Source organism: Euleptes europaea, chromosome 6 (genome assembly GCF_029931775.1).
Source record: "Euleptes europaea isolate rEulEur1 chromosome 6, rEulEur1.hap1, whole genome shotgun sequence".
Taxonomy (NCBI): Eukaryota; Metazoa; Chordata; class Lepidosauria; order Squamata; family Sphaerodactylidae; genus Euleptes; species Euleptes europaea.
This window is the reverse complement of record NC_079317.1, coordinates 81,130,730-81,148,617: the sequence shown is the minus strand read 5'-3', so window position 1 is coordinate 81,148,617 and position 17,888 is coordinate 81,130,730. Positions and strand designations below refer to the sequence as shown.

At 42.0% G+C, this 17,888-nt stretch overlaps 1 protein-coding gene across 1 annotated transcript in view; it reads right to left on the bottom strand.

Annotated features, from left to right (window-relative positions):
- PPFIBP2 (PPFIA binding protein 2) overlaps positions 1–17,888 on the bottom strand; it is a 126,992-nt gene that overhangs the window by 39,388 nt on the left and 69,716 nt on the right. Inside the window, exons 6-10 of the mRNA XM_056852133.1 lie at positions 12,691–12,783; positions 11,276–11,384; positions 9,327–9,359; positions 5,419–5,480; positions 791–866 (exon numbers count right to left, since the gene is read on the bottom strand). Coding sequence (XP_056708111.1) covers positions 791–866; positions 5,419–5,480; positions 9,327–9,359; positions 11,276–11,384; positions 12,691–12,783 — 373 coding nt within the window. The remainder of the gene's footprint in view (positions 1–790; positions 867–5,418; positions 5,481–9,326; positions 9,360–11,275; positions 11,385–12,690; positions 12,784–17,888) is intronic.

Sequence of the window (17,888 nt, the reverse complement as noted above, 5' to 3'; positions counted from 1 at the left end):
ACTAGGCAAGTAGGTGATATGAATAGACCTCTGCCTGAGACCCTGGAGAGCCGCTGCCGGTCTGAGTAAACAATACTGACTTTGATGGACCAAGGGTCTGATTCAGTATAAGGCAGCTTCATGTGTTCACTTGTGAACCAGCACCGGTGTTCTTATAACAGCCCTTATTTATTTTATTAAACTTATAACCCGCCCTCCCTAGCAAAAGCCGGGCTCGGGGCGGCTCATATAAATATAAATTATACCATAAAACACAATAAAAAAAGGTTAAAACAGTGATTAAAACCAGCCCCGTAAAATCAATAAATCAGCAATAATGTGTTTCCAGATAGTGGATTTAATGTGATATTTAGGCCACAGCAGGGTGTGCCGTATTCCAAACCCCCATAAAACCAAGAGAAAAAATCAGGGGTGGGGTGGGACCTTAGAACCTATCTCAGTCTAGCCACCAGCGCAGAAGCAGCCAGCATTGCGCTGTGGCCAGAACTAGCATGGCAATGACATGGCATACAAAAGCTGATAAGCCTCTCCAATAGTGGGGCAGGAATAGGTAAGGATCCTTTCAAGCCCACAGGAAACATGAGCCCATCTTGGAAAAGCTCTACTACTTCAGTAACATCTGATTCAGAGAACTGGTCTCTATCCTTAACACGTTTGCAATTGCTACTTAGCCTTTAGTGGGCTGCTTCTTTATGACACCACTTTTGCTTGTTAAAGAAAGCTATTCATTAAACAGTTCACACGATTTTTGAAAGGCCTTACATCTGTCCTACATATCCACTAATTATACCTTGGACCGCTATCATTATCTCTTTCACCCGTCGGTACTGGTTTAACAAAACGGTTAACTCTTCTATTCGGCGATCCTAAAAAAGAAAGAGAGAAGAGAAATCAGACAGCTTCTAAGAAGATCAAAAAGTTCAGTTGTAAGACAGTAGATTGATAAGGACGGCAACATAACAAGATCCTTCTGCTTTCTCAGGCTTACTTTCGTATGGCAGCTCTTCAGCTGGAGGGAAAGCTAAACCTTCGCTGACTACATGGTGTCTGTGGGTTTTAACTTGCCTGTCCCCAATATACATTACTAATCAATGAAGTTGGATAAGGATTTGCATAGGATTTTGAAAAGAAAAAAAAGCCCATACATTTATTTTGCTGTTTCCCATAAAGCATCATGGAATAATTATGCAGAAAAACTGAGTATGTCTTAAACATGTCAACGACACCATTATGCTATTTCACTGTCACCATAGTCTACGTCAGTGGTTCTCAACCTTTTTCCTTCCTGTGGCCCCCCTGGGATAATTAGCTTGCATCTGTAATGCAAATGGCAGTATTAGAAATATGGCAGTAATGTAAGCCTCCTGTAATATCCCCCAGCTACAGTAACCAGAGGGCAAAAGAACACACTCTCCTCCTTTATATCTGTTTTTAAAATGTAAAGTCATCACTGTAAGAACTCATGATACAGTGGCTTGTAGGGTTGCCAACCTCCCCTGGAGAAAATGGCTGCTTTGGCTATTGGACTCAATGGTATTGAAGTCCCTCCCCTCCCCAAATCCCACCCTCCTCAGGCTCCACCCCAAAAACCTCCCGTCGGTGGGGAAGAGGGACCTGGCAACCCTAGTAGCTTGTAAGTTCTTAAAGATTTACATGATGCCTTCAGTCCTTCAAAGCCATCATATATACGAAGGCCTCTGTTATGCTCTTTGTTCTCACACTTCTTCTCTCTCACACCCCTCTCTCTTTTTCGTTCCTAAGTAGAAAATATTCTCCAGTGATGTCCAGCCTGGGTATTTGCACCCTGACCTGGATGGCCCAGGCTAGCCTGATCTCGTCAGATCTTAGAAGCTAAGTAGGGTCAGCGCAGGTTAGTACTAGGAGGGTAGACTACCAAGAAATACCAGGGTCGCTTATTATGCAGAGGAAGGCAATGGCAAACCACTTCTGTTAGCCTCATGCCTTGATGGCACTTTACACACACACAGCCATTAAAAAAAAACACTGGACACCACCTGCTGTGTGTCACTTCCAGCCACAGAAAGTTGAGAGGGGTCAAGGCTATCTTATGATGAGATTCTCATCACGACACTTCCTTCATAAAAAGAGGTGTGACAAGAAAATATGAGTCATGGGAAAGCTTAGGACACCAGGGAACATAGCTGAAGAAAACTAGTTACACTCCTGCACTGGATAGACACACTATATAGCCACAATTTCTCTGACGATAGGCAAAAAGCAAAATCTCTCACATATTACCACCTCCACTTTAATTTTTAAAAAGTCTTCTAGCCTGCAGCCTGTGCAGCATTTTATGGTCAGAGTAATAACTGGACAACCCGCTTTGAGCCAGCTTCGGCTGGGGCGGGCGGGTTATAAATCACAAAATAAATAAATAAAATAAATAAATTTCCACAAATAACTGGATAATTTTCACAAACGTTTAGGAGAGAAAATGGCTCGAAGCCAATAAGATCTGCTTGTGGGATGGATGTCACAGAATGGGACTTTCCTGCTCCCCCTTCCCACTGTAACCCACTGATTCCCCTGAAATTTTGTTCCTGGAGGTCAGTGTACCCTTGGGGACAGCACAAGAGGCAAAGTTAGGATTCCACAACAGGAGGCAGAAAAATCTCCCTTTCTGAAGAGGGAAGTGCCTTTCTGCCTTCAGAACACAGTGAGGGGTACCAGGTAAAACAATTACATCAATGTGCAATAATTTCATTTTAATTCTGTTTTTAGTTTTAGAAGGGGAGGGCATATGGCTCAGTGGTAGAGTACCTGCTTTGTAGGTAGGAGATGCCAAAATCCCTGGCATAACCTGGTGAAACTCTCATAGAGTAGGTGATGTGAAAGACCTCTAGCTTAAACCACAGAAAGCTGCTGCAAGCCACATTACATAGTACTGAACTTGATATACCAATGGTCTGACTCGGAACCAGGCAGCTACTCATTCTCTTTAATCTTTCCAGAAAAAAACCCTTACATTTTTAAACACATGTTAACCAAAATTAAAGTTTTTATGCATATCTCACACGGTCACGTTTATGGGCTCATGAGGAGACTTACAAACATAACCTTGCAATACAATAAAAATTAAAATATAAAAGATTATGCAAACAGACTGAGAAACGAAAGAGAGCGAGGTGTGAACCGGGATATCCCTGCTTCAATTCTCGCCTTCAGCGAGCTCCTCTCAGCTTTAGAGCTTCAGTCATCTTTCCTCTAACTGCACAGCAGGTGGCCTGGGATGGTCATTGAGATATTAAGCGGGCCACCCACAAGCAAGAGAAAGATTTCACCATACCTTAGAGGAACCCCCAGGTATGCAGAGAAATATGGGAGTTCCAACTCACCCTCCCAAAGACAGAAAGAGGACTGCACAACGCCTTGGGATCTTGGCAGTGTGAAGGCACCACAGAGGCACATTTTGCCAGGGTCATGAAAGGAATCCAATGTAGAAAAGAAAAACAAAACCCAAATATTGACACTATCAAATATTATTATGTAATGCTTACACATTCACATCTGTATGTAAAGTAATGAAAATCACATATATTGTTCAGGCATCACAATATTAAACGGTAGTTACAAAAGATATTTTAAATACAGAAATTGCAATTATACATATTGGGGATAACCTCTCTTCAACAATTTATGTTTGAGATTGAATAAATGTTTTTTTTGAACAGTAATACTATTATGTGGTCTAGTTCTGACTATAATGAAATAATGTGTTCATTTGATTATATAATTGTAGCTTACTGCAAGACTTCCGATGAAGTTTTTTGACAAAACGAGTGTTAGGAAACCTAGGTACTTGTTAAAAAGAGAGAAACAAGACTGTTGTCAGATGCCGCTAATTGGAACAAGGTCACAGCTGTTAAACTGTTTTGACATTTCGACACCAGTTACATTATTATTTTGTGTGATTGCAGTGTCTGTATTTAAAACATCTTTTGTAAGCACAGTTTAATATTGTGATGCCTGAACAATATATGTGATTTTCATTACTTTACATACAGATGTGGATGTGTAAGCATTATACAATAATATGTGATAATTTCAATATTTGGAGTATTTTTTCTTTTCTACATTGGATTGTTATCATTACCCTTCCTCCTCATATTTATATTAGGGTCATGAAAGGAAGCACATGCCCTCAACCCTGATTTCCACTCACAATGGATCCAGCTTACAGATGAAAATAGAGTCTGGGGATATGCACACTGAAGTTATTATTAAAAAAAGATAAAGGTCCCTTGTGCAAGCACCGGGTCATTCCTGACCCATGGGGTGACGTCGCATCCCGACGTTTACTTGGCAGACTTTGTTTTACGGGGTGGTTTGCCAGTGCCTTCCCCAGTCATCTTCCCTTTATCCCCAGCAAGCTGGGTACTCATTTTACTGACCTCGGAAGGATGGAAGGCTGAGTCAACCTTGAGCCAGCTACCTGTAAACAACATCTGTCGGAATCGAACTCAGGTCGTGAGCAAAGCTTGGACTGCAGTACTGCAGCTTACCACTCTGCGCCACGGGGCTCTTGAAGTTATTATTACCCAACAGCAGTTCCTCCTCTGCAAACGTTTCTGTACAACAGAGGTGGAGAACGTCAGGGCCAGGGATTGTTTAAGGCCCGCGGAATCATTTGGTCTGGCCCTTCGTGGGTCCTGGCAGATCTCTAGCTCAGAAAGATCTAAGACTGGCGATCCGCCCCTCCTGTGGACAGGATTAGTCTCTATTCAAGGCAGATGAGAGTTTGTTTTGCTGAGAAAAGGAACCATTTTTTCCCCTTGCAGAAGAGTCGTTAGCTATGGAGCTGCTAGGACCGCCCAAGAAACTGTGTTAACCTTTTCCCACCCGGGCCATAGAGAAACGTATTGGTCAGCTAATTTTTAAGTTGATAATTTTGTATGGCCCGCAAATGATGTTATAAATATCCAAATGGCCCTTGGCGGAAAAAAGGTTCCCCAACCCTGCTGTACAACATAGAGAGCATTGCACTGCTCAATATCCACTGTTCAAATTACAAGGGAACCAGTGGATGCGTGGCCTCCTGCTACCTGAGAGAACTTTCCAGCCAAACAGAAAGTGCCTAGGGTTGCTAGGCCTGGGAACCAGTGAGAGAGCAGCAGTGGTGTGGTGTGCTTGGCATGCAGAAGGTCCCAGGTTCAATCCCCGGCATCTCCAGTTAAAGGGACTAGGCAGGTAGGTGTTGTGAAAGACCTCTGCCTGAGACTCTGGAGAGCCGCTGCGGGTCTGAGTAGACAATACTGACTTTGATGGACCAAGGGTCTGATTCAGTATAAGGCAGCTTCATGTGTGTTCATGTGTGTGACAAAACACACCCAGAAGTTCAGTACAGGAATACTTCTCATAATTGTTAAAACAAAAATGATTCTTTATTAGTTTTCTTACCTTTTCTTCATTTGCAGTAAACAACGATTCCATCCCCATTTTCAAACGTTGGACCTCTTGATCTAAACAAAATTTTAAGAAGTTACAAATTAAGAATGTCCATGTTGGGCATCTGCTAACATAGCATACATAAGTACATTGGATAGAATGCAATGGGGCATTGCTTTTGGCTGACTTCTTCACAACAAAAAGACTAACTGGGATCAGAGCCAAATAAGAGACTCCCCCCCTGTCTTAACTCCTTCCATGTGGTGGATGCCTCCACAGGGCAGTTTCTGTGTGCTGATCATCATTTTAATTAGGTGATTTTTCTTCATACTACCGCAGATGTCTCTTTGAATGCATCAAAGCAACTTCTAATCAGTGGCTATAATGTGTGCACTGGCCTTAAGACTTAAGTATGGCATCAACAACGGAAATAGACGTGACATATGGCATTAAATAAGCCACTCGGCATTTTATCGCACCCTGAAGAGAATTTTTTTTTTCTCCAAAAGTTTGAGTCACGTCCCTTGTTAAGAGAAGTAATCGGAATTATACTTAACATCTTAAAATCTAATTAAACAGTCTATCACATTCTCGATCAACCTCTGAACGAGACTAATTAATGTACATTTTTGTAAAACTAAAATCTCAAATGCTTCAGAAGTACAAACATGATGTAACAGAGTACTGGCCCAGTACTGGATTCAAATCTGTACTCTGCCATGATGCTTACTGAGTGACATTGGGCCAGTCACTATGTGGACCGCTTATTACCATATGAACCTAGCCAACCACTTCGGCTATCTTTGGAGGCCCTGCTTTGGGTGGCCCTGCAACCTGAGGCTAGATGGGTGGCAACCCAGGAAAGATCCTTCTTAGTCATGGCACTAAAATTATGGAATTCCATCCCTAGAAAGATTTGGCTGTTCCCTTCTATCATTGTTTTCCATCAGCAGGTGAAGACTACCGATTCTCTTTGACCCTAGTATATGTGTGCCTTCACTTCTCCTTCACCATCAAAGACTGTGTTGTGCAATGGTTAGCATGTCAGACTAGGATCTGGAATCCCCAGGTTCAAATCTGTCTGGAAGCTTCCTAGATGACTTTGGGGGACTCATAGTATCAGCCTAACCTACCTCATGTGGTTGTTGTGCAGATAAAATGGAGGAGAATTACATAAGCCGCTTTGGGGCTCCAATGGGGAGAAAAGCAGGGTATAAATGAGGTAAAATAAATAACTAAATAAGGGGAGACATGATAGGTAAAGGTCCCCTGTACAAGCACCAGGTCATTCCAGACAATGGGGTGACGTCACATCCTGACGTTTCCAAGGCAGACTTTGTTTGTGGGGTGGTTTGCCAGTGCCTTCCCCAGGCATCTTCCCTTCACCCCTAGCAAGCTGGGTACTCATTTCACCAACCTCGGAAGGATGGAAGGCTGAGTCAACCTTGAGCCAGCTACCTGAAACTAACTTCCGTCGGGATCGAACTCAGGTCGTGAGCAGAGCTTTTGACTGCAGTACTGCAGCTTAACACTCTGCGCATGGAGAGATTGGACAGGGAGAAGCTTTTCTTCCTCATAATACTACAACACGGGGTCATCTGCTGAAGCTGGAGGGGGACAGATTCACATCAGAAAAGGAAATATTTCTTCACACAGCAGCATAGTTAAATTGTGGAACTCCCTGCCCCAGGATGTGGTGATGGCTGCCTACTTGGCAGACTTTAAGAGGGGAGTGGACATGTTCATGGAGGAGAGGGCTATTCATGGCTATTAGTAAAAATGGATGCAAGTGATGATGCATACCTAATCTCTCAGGGGAGCATGCTTACTATATAAGGTGCTTTGGAACTCAGGCAGGACAATGCTGCTGCAGTTGTCTTGTTTGGGGGCTTCCTAGAGGCACCTGGTTGGCCACTGTGTGAACAGACTGCTGGACTTGATGGCCCTTGGTCTGAACCAGCATGGCCTTTCTTATGTTCTTATATTTACCAATTGACAAATTGTACCAAATTATGCAATAGTTCCTAAAAATTTAAGTAAAGCAGGGGTCCCCAATGTGGTGCCTGAGGGTGCCATGGTGCACGCTGACTAGGGATGCCAGTCTCCAGGTTGGATCTGGGGATCCCCCGGAATTACAGCTCATCTCCAGACTACAGAGATCAGTTCCCCTGCAGAAAATGGATGATTTGGAGAGTGGAATCTGTGGCATTGTCCCACACTGAGGTCCCTGTCCTTCTCAGGCTTCATCCCCAAATCTCCAGGAATTTCCCAGCCTGGATCTGGCAACCCTAATGCTGATACCTTTCCTGTTCCCGCCAAGTGTTTTTAGAAAGTTGGCAGGGCCAGGTGAGGCTACTGGCCAGTGGAGATTTGATTGGCTGCACAGATTTTTAAAGACACTGCTTGGCAGCAGCTGCCACCACAGCATAAGGATTTTCACTGTGTGAATGAAGGTAAAATGCAGCAGACATTTTGAGGCAGACGCTGCCTCCTGCAGCAGACAATTTGTCACAGCCATTTTGTGGCAGCTCTCACCAACTCTGCAAAAATTCCAAAGGTGCCCACTGGCTCCAAAAGGCTGGGGATCCCTGAACTAAACTAAGTTACAAGACAATCTTAGGTTTTGACCTTGGCAAACCTTCTGGTCCTACCCTCACCTCATCCCCCACTGATCATGTAAGTCCCTCCCCACTATGAAAACTCAAAATTTTAGTTCATAAGGAATCATCATAGGAAGGTTTTCTTAACATGCCACAGCCCACCAGAATTACACAGCTTGTAGACAGAAGCATCCCTTCAAACATGACATCCAAGACTGGAGACAAGTAGTTAATGTTCTGTATTTATGCAGACATTGAAATAACTCGAGCTAATAAGCAGTTGAACTTTTGAAAGGTACGTCTGACACTTTATGCACAGTCTGATTTAATCACAGCAGTTGTCCAAGCAGCAGACATTCCTATTTACTTTTGGCATAACTGGCCAAAATCAGTTTTAAATGAAGTGATTGAATTCATTGAAGTTTTACAAAGATGGCAATGTGACACACAAGGAAAGAACAACAGAAATAATGGGTTATTACTAAAAAATGATCAGTAGAACTTGTAACAAAATAAAGCAAATCATAGCGAGGAAGGAACATTAGTATTAATTTTTAAAAACAAGTGCTGAAGTCTGGATAGCCACTTTTAATTAATATCTAAGTACTGGAAATATACTGATGAGAGAGTTAGTGGATTAACTGTGCAATGTACTGCAAACTCAGTTACTTTACAAGAGATTTCATTGATGTTTATCTGGCATGTACACAATTAGTGAAATGCAAAAATCAAACCATACAAAACAGCAAGCATTGTGCAAGCAATTAGACAGATTTAAAATGAAGAAAAGAGCAAGACATTTGGTGCTTTTAAATTTTCTATTACGTTTCCACTCACAACAATTAGACTTTTAAAAGAACCATGTCAAGGCTTAGGTTTTACACATCTTCCCCATACTCTGCCATCTGTTAAATCGGTTGGTTTTTCTCTTGCCATGATTATAAATGGTTTAAATATTATCATCAAACCCAGGCCCTTTTTAAAAACTCCACAAAACAGGGATAAAAAAAAAACAAGTAAAACTTCTTTTGCATCACCCTATAAAATAGTCTTTTCTGGAATCTACCAACCTTGACAGATTGTTTTAAAATGTCCTGTTAGTGAACTAGATTTCTGAGGGTTTAAAATAAATTCCTTCCAATTCTGACTGTATTTACGAAATGCTAATAGTGGTCTGTTTGCTAAAAGCAGTAAAATATTCATCCGTGTGTTAAGATAACAGCAGCCAAATATAGAGTCACACTGAATGATTATTGCTGGAGGAGAGCAATCGAGGTATAATTTGTGTGAAAAATAGTAAAGCGAAATTTGAGGGCTTACGTTTTTCTTTTAGCCTTCGCCTATATACTTCCTCTACGATGGGAAATGGAGAAAGTCAAATAAAATACGCAGAAAAAGCACAGATTAGATTACAGGCAGTTCCATCAGAAGATGCACTCAAGAATTTTGATACACCTTGAGATCAATCCCTTATGAGCCCTCAAAAGGTGACAAGAAAGATGGTGAAGTTTTGTTGTTAATACAACTTTAAGTCCTTTCCCCTCTATACTAAAATAGTTGCCTTTCAAGAACATTTAAAATACTTGGGTTTTTTAAAGAGATCAACTAAAACCCAATACTAGGCCTTTAGGAAACTTCAATAGCAAACAAATTTGTTAACATTTCTAACTACTGTTAGAGAAGTAACTTAATAATACATGCAAGCCTTCTTACACTAAAACATGCAAAAATATTATGAATTACTGAAACGAATACCAAAGCCACTCAATAATGTAATTCCCAACGTGCGTCAAGACATCTGTGACAACATTCCACCTAAACAGCCATTTACCCTTTTTGAAACAGAAACTGCCCAGTTGTTACCAAGCATGTTCAAGAGAACAGAGTACCAACGATTCATAATAAAATGGTAAAAAAATAGGGATTAAAACTGAAGGTTGTGTACTAGATGCAAAAATCATTATGTTCAGGAAGAGGCAGCTGAAAAAAGAGGGCAGCCTGAGTAAACGCTGCCTGTAGCTATTGATTTTTTGTTCTGCACCGGCTATTAATCACATTAAGCATAAGCCTGTTGCAGCTCTGTAAAGCCATAAAATTAATACAATAATGACTGATAAACACAGAATGGTGGAAAGGTTAGGGACGCTTGATCGCCCGCTGCTTCGGCTCACATCTTGTGACTCACAGGCATCTCTGCAAGCCAACATATCTTGACCAGCTCATTGTCTGATCTTGAGTTTGACTGCCAAACAGTGAAATCTGTGGCATCCGTAAGGAAGATACAAAGGAATGCAGGATCACATGGTTTCACATGTCTCCATCAAAGGCACAAGCAGGGAACATCTGATCTAGCTGAATAAACCTGGGCTGAGCATCTCCACATCTCTTTTTTGCAGATCAGTCAAAACTTGGGCTTGGGCAGAGATGAAACCTTTGACAAAGGTTCCGAAGAGAACCAGGTCGAGTGGAACCAGGTCCAGCCCATAATACCCTCATGGATCATCCTCTGTAAAGTTTGAATGGGCACTAAACTGTGTTGTGTATTTTAGTTTAAATTTGTACTTTTTACGTGTACTTTATATTGTAAACCACATTGTGACCCTATTGCAGGTGAAAAGTAGATTAAAATATTTAACTAAATAATGAAGAAGACTCCATACAGCTGCTATAACTCCTATGGGCTAAATCCTCAGGTAACTCTAGCATCTGTTCTGCAACATGGGTACAATAGCAAGTTACCTCTCAGGGGTGGTACTGCAAAATTATGTTTAGAAATTCCTATAGAAAATATAGATAATGCAAAAGATAACTTGGATGGCCCAGGCTAGTCTGATTTCATCAGATCTCAGAAGCTAAGCAGGGTCAGCACTGGTTAGTATTTGGATGGGAGACCACCAAGTAATACCAGGGTTGCTGTGCAGAGGAAGGCACTGGCAAACCACCTCTGTTGGTCTCTTGCCCTGAAAACCCCAAAAGGGGTCGCCATAAGTCAGCTGCGACTTGACGGCACTTTACACAAACACAAAAGATAAAGGGATGAGACTGTGCCAGGAGTAAATTCAGGGATGCTTGAAAACAATTTTGCATGAAAGTATTTAACAACCTGTATTTGTATAATTGAAAAGAAGAATATGGTTGAAAACACCTCTGATGAATTTGTGTGGCAGATACTTATTAAGGGGAATGAAAGCAGAAGCAACAATTCTGGAAAGAAATATACACATGCTTTGATTGCAACTTTGCTTTTTTTTGAAATTCCTATTTTTTACCTCTTTCTGCAATTTCATGATTTACTGATGTCCTTGAGATCTGACTTTGTAATCGCTCAATCTCTGAGTCTTTCAGAGCTAGCTGTTCCTGCAGCTGTGCTATTTCAGCCTGAAAGAACAGATTAACATTATTAGCTTCCTTTCTGTCTCCACTGCTTACCAACCCTTACCTGGAAAAAGAAGTGAAATGAATTATTATAGACTATTTCATTAGAAATTTTTTTAAACAAAGACAAAAACAAGAAAAAAAATGAACCCTCCCCCCTAAAGCAATGAATTTTCTGTACTGCCCTAAACCAAAATAGAACATTCTTTTTCCTTTGGGAAAGGTGAGCAGAATGCGTTTTTCTTTGCACAAGCACCTCCCAAAGTTAGTGAAAGAACCAGTGAATACAGAGGTGATAGAGGTATCTCTCCTGTCTAGGGTTGCCAGCTTCGGGTTGGGAAATAACTGGAGATTTTGGAGGCGGAGCCTGAGGAGGGCAGTGTTTGGAGAGGGGGGGGGTCTTCAATACTGTACAGTCCAATTGCCAAAGCGGCCATTTTCTCCAGGTGAACTGATCTCTTTCGGCTGGAGATCAGTTTTAATAGCAGGAGATCTCCAGTACCTGGAGGTTGGCAACTCCCTCTCCCCCCCTTCCCCCCTCTCTCCCCCCCTCTCTCTTTATCCCACCCTTTCTCCAAGAAGCAGAGGGTGGCACACTCCCTTCTCCCATCCCCATTTTACTCTTACAACAACCTTGTGAGTCCAAGTCACCAGAGAACACAACGCACAAGGTCACTGGAGAACTTCAAGGCAGTGTGGCAATTTATACCTGCGTCTCCCTGAACCCAGTCCAGCATTCTAACCACTATAACACACTACTACTTTGTCACTGCTACCTGTATGTACAATTGCTTGTCTATGGATCCTATTGTTGGCAATAATATGTTTTAGGGAACCAAAAAAAAAAAAAAAAAGCCAATGTGAACAGCTATTTTATCCATTGGTGCTCACTATGACCACTCCTCCACAAATACCTTAAATGAAAGTCAACATTAAATGTGGCAAAATGGACAATGGCAAGCAAACGTTAAATCCCTTGTGGAGGTGGGAAGACTGGCACAGTGTCACTTCACATATTGTTTTGTTAGGATATTGCTTAGGGTTGTTAACCTCCAGATGGCACCTGGAGACCTCCTGCTATTACAATTGATCACAAGACGACCAAGATAAGTTCTCCTGGAGAAAATGGCTGCCTTGGAGTGTGGACTCCATGGTATTATACCCTCCCCAAACCCCACCTACCCAGCCTCCACCCCCCAATATCTCCAGATTTTCCCCATCGTACAGCTGACAACCCTAATTAGTTGCAGCTTCCTTTTGAACATATACTTCATGGCAAATTAATGCAACGTGGTCCTGTGCTACTTACTTTGGTTGCTTTCAATTTCCATTCATACTGAGTCCTTTCATTTTCGAGTTCTTCAACTTTAATTTTTAGATGTTTCAGTTCCTGCAATAAACTCTGGAAAGGAAATAAAGGGGGGGGGGAATTAAAAGAGACAACAACATTAATCTACTCACACACTGGACACAGGAACAAAATACACCAGTGAATACTGTTATCTCTGTAAAAATGAAGCTATCACAGGCCTTAAGACTGATCTCGATTTGGTATCCAGTTAAAACAAGTTCTTTGTAATTCCAGGCAGTGTTCAAGGAAAGCTAAACAGAAGAAGATGAGCAGATCTCCACAGAAATGGAAAAAAAGAAACACAAGCCTAATGCAGTTTCAGAAGGTAGCTATGTTGGTCTGCAGTAGAACAGCTAGGTTCGAGTCCAGTAGCACCTTAGAGACCAACAAGATTTTGGGGGTATTAGCTTTTGGGAGTCAACCCTCCCTTCAAGACATATCTGATGAAAGGAGCTTTGACTCTGAAAAGCTTAAAAAGGTAAAGGTCCCTTGTGCTAGCACCACGTTATTCCTGACCCATGGGGTGACGTCACATCCTGACGTTTCCAAGGCAGACTTTGTTTACGGAGTGGTTTGCCAGTGCCTTCCCCAGTCATCTTCCCTTTACCCCCAGCAAGCTAAGTACTAATTTTACCAACCTCGGAAGGATGGAAGGCTGAGTCAACATTGAGCCGGCTACCTGAAACCGACTTTCGTTGGGATCGAACTCAGGTCGTGAGCACAGCTTGGACTGCAGTACTGCAGCTTATCACTCTGCGCCACGGGGCTCTTAGCTGAAAAGCTTATACCCCCAAAATCTTGTCAGTCTCTAAGGTGCTACTGGACTCAAATCAAGCTTAACCCATGTGTCACATTAGCAATCTTCAAATTGTCCGGAAAATTGGAAACGTGCCACAGCTCTCTTCCCTGTTTTCCAAACCAATCTCTTCTTCCCTTTCTTGGCTTGACTAACTTAGCGTTAACTAGGATTTCCTTCAAATCATAGTTTCTGATCCTTTTATGCCTAATAGTAGTTTACCCAGTTTGTACAAGATGCACAAGAAGGTAGAAGAGAAACTGAGAGCTCTTGGTACGTTCCCAGTTCTCCAAAACAGACTAACACGTTATTTGAACAGGGCACTGCCCTTTGAACTATTCCCAGTCACTTTGTGGCCAAGGGATATAACGCCATACCCTTTCCCCTTCTTCCTCAAAAAGTGCATGAAAGCTCATTCGGCTAGAACGCCGAAGATCATGCATACATTTTTAGACCATTGTCCCACATTGCTGTCGCAGGCTGCACATACTCATAAAGTAGTCCTTGCTTTTCAGGACCCAGAGGCCTCAGTTTCATCACTTTGTCCTCACTTACCCTTCCAGTGATGTAGTTTATTCCATGTACAGCTACAGTAGCAGCAAACAGTATATAAACAATGGGTGTACAGTATTATCCTGTAAGCTTTCTATCTGTAAGGGCTAAGCTAGACATGACAGAACAGAATCCTTTGCTTTTTCTAAAAAAAAAAACACAACTTCAAAACATCTGTGTAGGCTGCTAACTTGATTGGGAAAGTGACGCTGACTCCTTGTTGTAAATTGGTTATTTTTACCACTACGAGGCTGGAAAAAACACAAATGTTCATGTGCTGACTGTGAGCACCGTAATGAAGTAGCACTTTGAAACAGTGGGAAAGGGAAGTGTGGTGGTGGTGATTCAGCTCTGCTCCTCTTTAATTCTTACAGAGGGACACCTTGTAGAGCTCTGTAGAGTCAGGTTTCCTCATGAGTCAGAAAGGGCCCCAGAGCTGCTTGCAAGAAACTCCCACACTGAAAAGACAGCTACTGCTGTAAGCGCACATTAAAGATAAAGGTAGTCCCCTTTGCAAGCACCGGGTCATTCCTGACCCATGGGGTGATGTCGCATCCCGACGTTTACTAGGCAGACCATGTTTCCGGGGTGGTTTGCCATTGCCTTCCCCAGTCATCTTCCCTTTACCCCCAGCAAGCTGGGTACTCATTTTACCGACCTCGGAAGGATGGAAGGCTGAGTCAACCTTGAGCCGGCTACCTGAAACCGACTTCTGATGGGATCGAACTCAGGTAGTGAGCAGAGCTTGGACTGCAGTACTGCAGCTTAACACTCTGCGCCATGGGGCTCTTGTCAAGGGCACATTACCTGCGCACTTACACAGGAAAAGGGGTGCCTGACATCAGTCCCCACATAGGGGGGACCTAAAAGTGGGCAGTTCTGGTCATCTGTCTGAAAGTGCTCCTAGTACACAGAATACTTTGTGTCCCCTCCCCCCACCCCCGGTCTCAGCAGAACTCTTTTGTGCATGCTGACTGTATCCAAAAGGACAATCCGTGTGCAGAGACTTATTTCTACATGGAGATTTTCTTTGCTGCATTATAGGTCGTGCATAAATAGGGAGAAGGTGGGGAATAAATGAAGACACACTGAAGAACACAAAGAATGGCATTTATGACAAGTGCTGCATTTGATTCCTCAGAATGGTAACTTTTGCTTCAATACAGCCAATACTTGAAATTTTGTTCCTTCATTCTTTAAAAGTAAGCTGCGACTTCAATGCTCAGACTTTTGGCCAAATGAGAAATAACTGGGACCGGAAGGGGAATCATTGTATTTTATGAGCTCATAGAGCAGGGGCAGTGGGTCTATTTGTTATAAAAAAAATATAACACATGCCTGTCTGAGGGATGCTAAACTCTGCCTCCTCTCTTTGCTGCTTTGAGCATCTTTCTTCCACCCTGGTTCACTTCCAGGATCAGAGCTGAGCTGATATAGAGTGCAGCAACATAAGTGATGGGAGGGGGCAATAGTTGGCACCCTCCACTCATGCTTTCACTTTCTTTTAAAACCCTTTGAACACATAAAGCTGCCACTGGTAGATCAAAATCAGTACCGACCTCTCTGAAAGGCAGCGGCAACTCTGCAGGGTCTCTGGTAGAGACCTTTCACATCACCACTTGGTCCTTTTTTTAATCTGGAGATGCCAGGGACTGAACCTGGGGTCTTCTGCATGCAAAGCAGACGCTCAGCCACTGAGACCTGACCTGACCTGACCATGCGAATGGATAGGATTGGCAAATAAATAGATGTGGGTCTCCTGTCACCTCTAGTATGGATACTTGAAACATCACTGCGGAGCCACTTTAAATACTAACTGGGACAGAGCAGAAGCCAAATCAATGCTGTGAACTGTACTCCCACTGAGTTAAAAAAGACGTTAAAAGCAGACAGCTCTGGAAGTTGGGTGAATGAGCCACAGTCCCTTTAAACAAACAAACACACACACACACACACACACCTGCCATTTTCCTGACAAAGAATGGCTAATAGTAGAACTAATAGAAGCTGGGGGAAGGGGAGATTTTTTTTAAAAAAAAGTCTCACAAACCACAACCACACAATGGAGTTTGCTACTAATATGTGCTGGAATATAACTTTTTTTGGGAGGGGGGGGGAGGTGAATCTATTTTCATCCTGGTTCCTCTGTCAATATTATGCTGCCAATATTAGCGATTCGTTTAACAGCAGGCAAAATAATAAAGGAAGAAAAGACAGAAAAAATACTGTTTTTTTAAAAAATAATAATCAAATATGAGCCTATTAAAATATGCTTCTGTAAAATGCGGTGCTAAATGTGCTGAAGACAAGGTTGCAACTTAAATGGAGCTAGAAACAAGCCTTACAGTGAGTTTATGTTGGGCATAGCAGTGTCATTCTTCTTCTGTTCAACTTCATCAGCTTAACCAAAGCAGCTTGCAGTCTGACAATGTGAAGTGGTGTTTTTTTTTTTTGAACAAACACAGTTAAGGTTTGTTTGATAAATTCCAGAAAGCCTTTACTGAAAAGCTTGTTTAAATGGTAAGCGATCAAAACATAAGGGATTTAAACATGCAAGATGCAGTCTTTATTGTGGCTTTTTCACTCACTTGATCATCTCAGAAGGCACACAGTAAGCAAAAAACAGGAGCCTGTGATTTTAAGATTTTCTTATATGCAGGCCTGTAGGCAGACATTTTTACCAAGGCTTGAAAGATACAGGGTCATCCTAAGAACACCTACTCTAAAAATATTATTTAATATATTGAATAATTTCCACAGAATCAAATCTTAGTTTTAAAGGTGTACTGGAAAGCAGAAGCATAGTCACATCTTGCTGATAAGCTCAGTAAAGTACTTCTTGCTTCCTTTTTCTTACATTTCCACAAGTAAAAGAGTTTGAGCTATTAAACAGAAGCTGAAAAATCAGTGAAGGGACCTGGAACAAGCGACGATTAGATTCCCACACTTTCATCTCAACTGGGATCCAATGTCTTCTTACCCTTTGAAATTCAATTAGATAATCTTCTGTCAGATTTTGAGGATCTTCTGTTGATCTTTGAGAATCCAAACAGTAAGGAAACTTCCACCCTTTCCTTTTAAAGCCCTCTCGCCCTCTGGTGTCTGCAGAATGTGGGCCTTTGTGGAAAATATGTTTTTAAGTGCTGTGAGCATGTATTTTAGTAACTCTGAACATTTTGTAACTCTGAACTTTAAGGACTTCAGCAAAAGCACTGCCACGGCTTTCCTAAGGTTCCTGGGTTTTGACCGAGCATGGATATCAACATTCTTGTGTATTAAAACAAATCCTCTGTGCAGACCATAAGCTACATCCTGAGTACACCACCACAGAACAACACAATCAATCCACAAGCCTACTTCCATTTAGGACAGCAAAGTCTCACTGAATAAATGCCAGAATAGATCTAAATCAAAGTGGACCACCATAACAATCTAGACTTATCTTTTGTTTTAAGAGTAGGCACAGGAAAATCAGTTCTTCTGTCTGAAGTGTAGTCGTTCATAGGGAGAAAGTTTTATGTTCCTACAATAAAATTCTTCTAAAGTAAGAACTGATTTAAAACTGGAGGCACGATCAGTTCTGCTACGCTGTCCAGATTAAACCATGCTGATCCAAGACAAGCAAAATCTGCCTTTTGGTTAAACACCGCCTAATAAAAGCACACAAATTAATGCCAATCGATCACAGCAAGTCTCCAATTAGTAGTGTTAAGTTTGCTCTCTGAAACAGGGCAAAACACAGACTCAAGCAAAGCATTTGCTTCTCATACATCACACCAAGAGCAATTCTTCTGAGTAGGGATCTCTG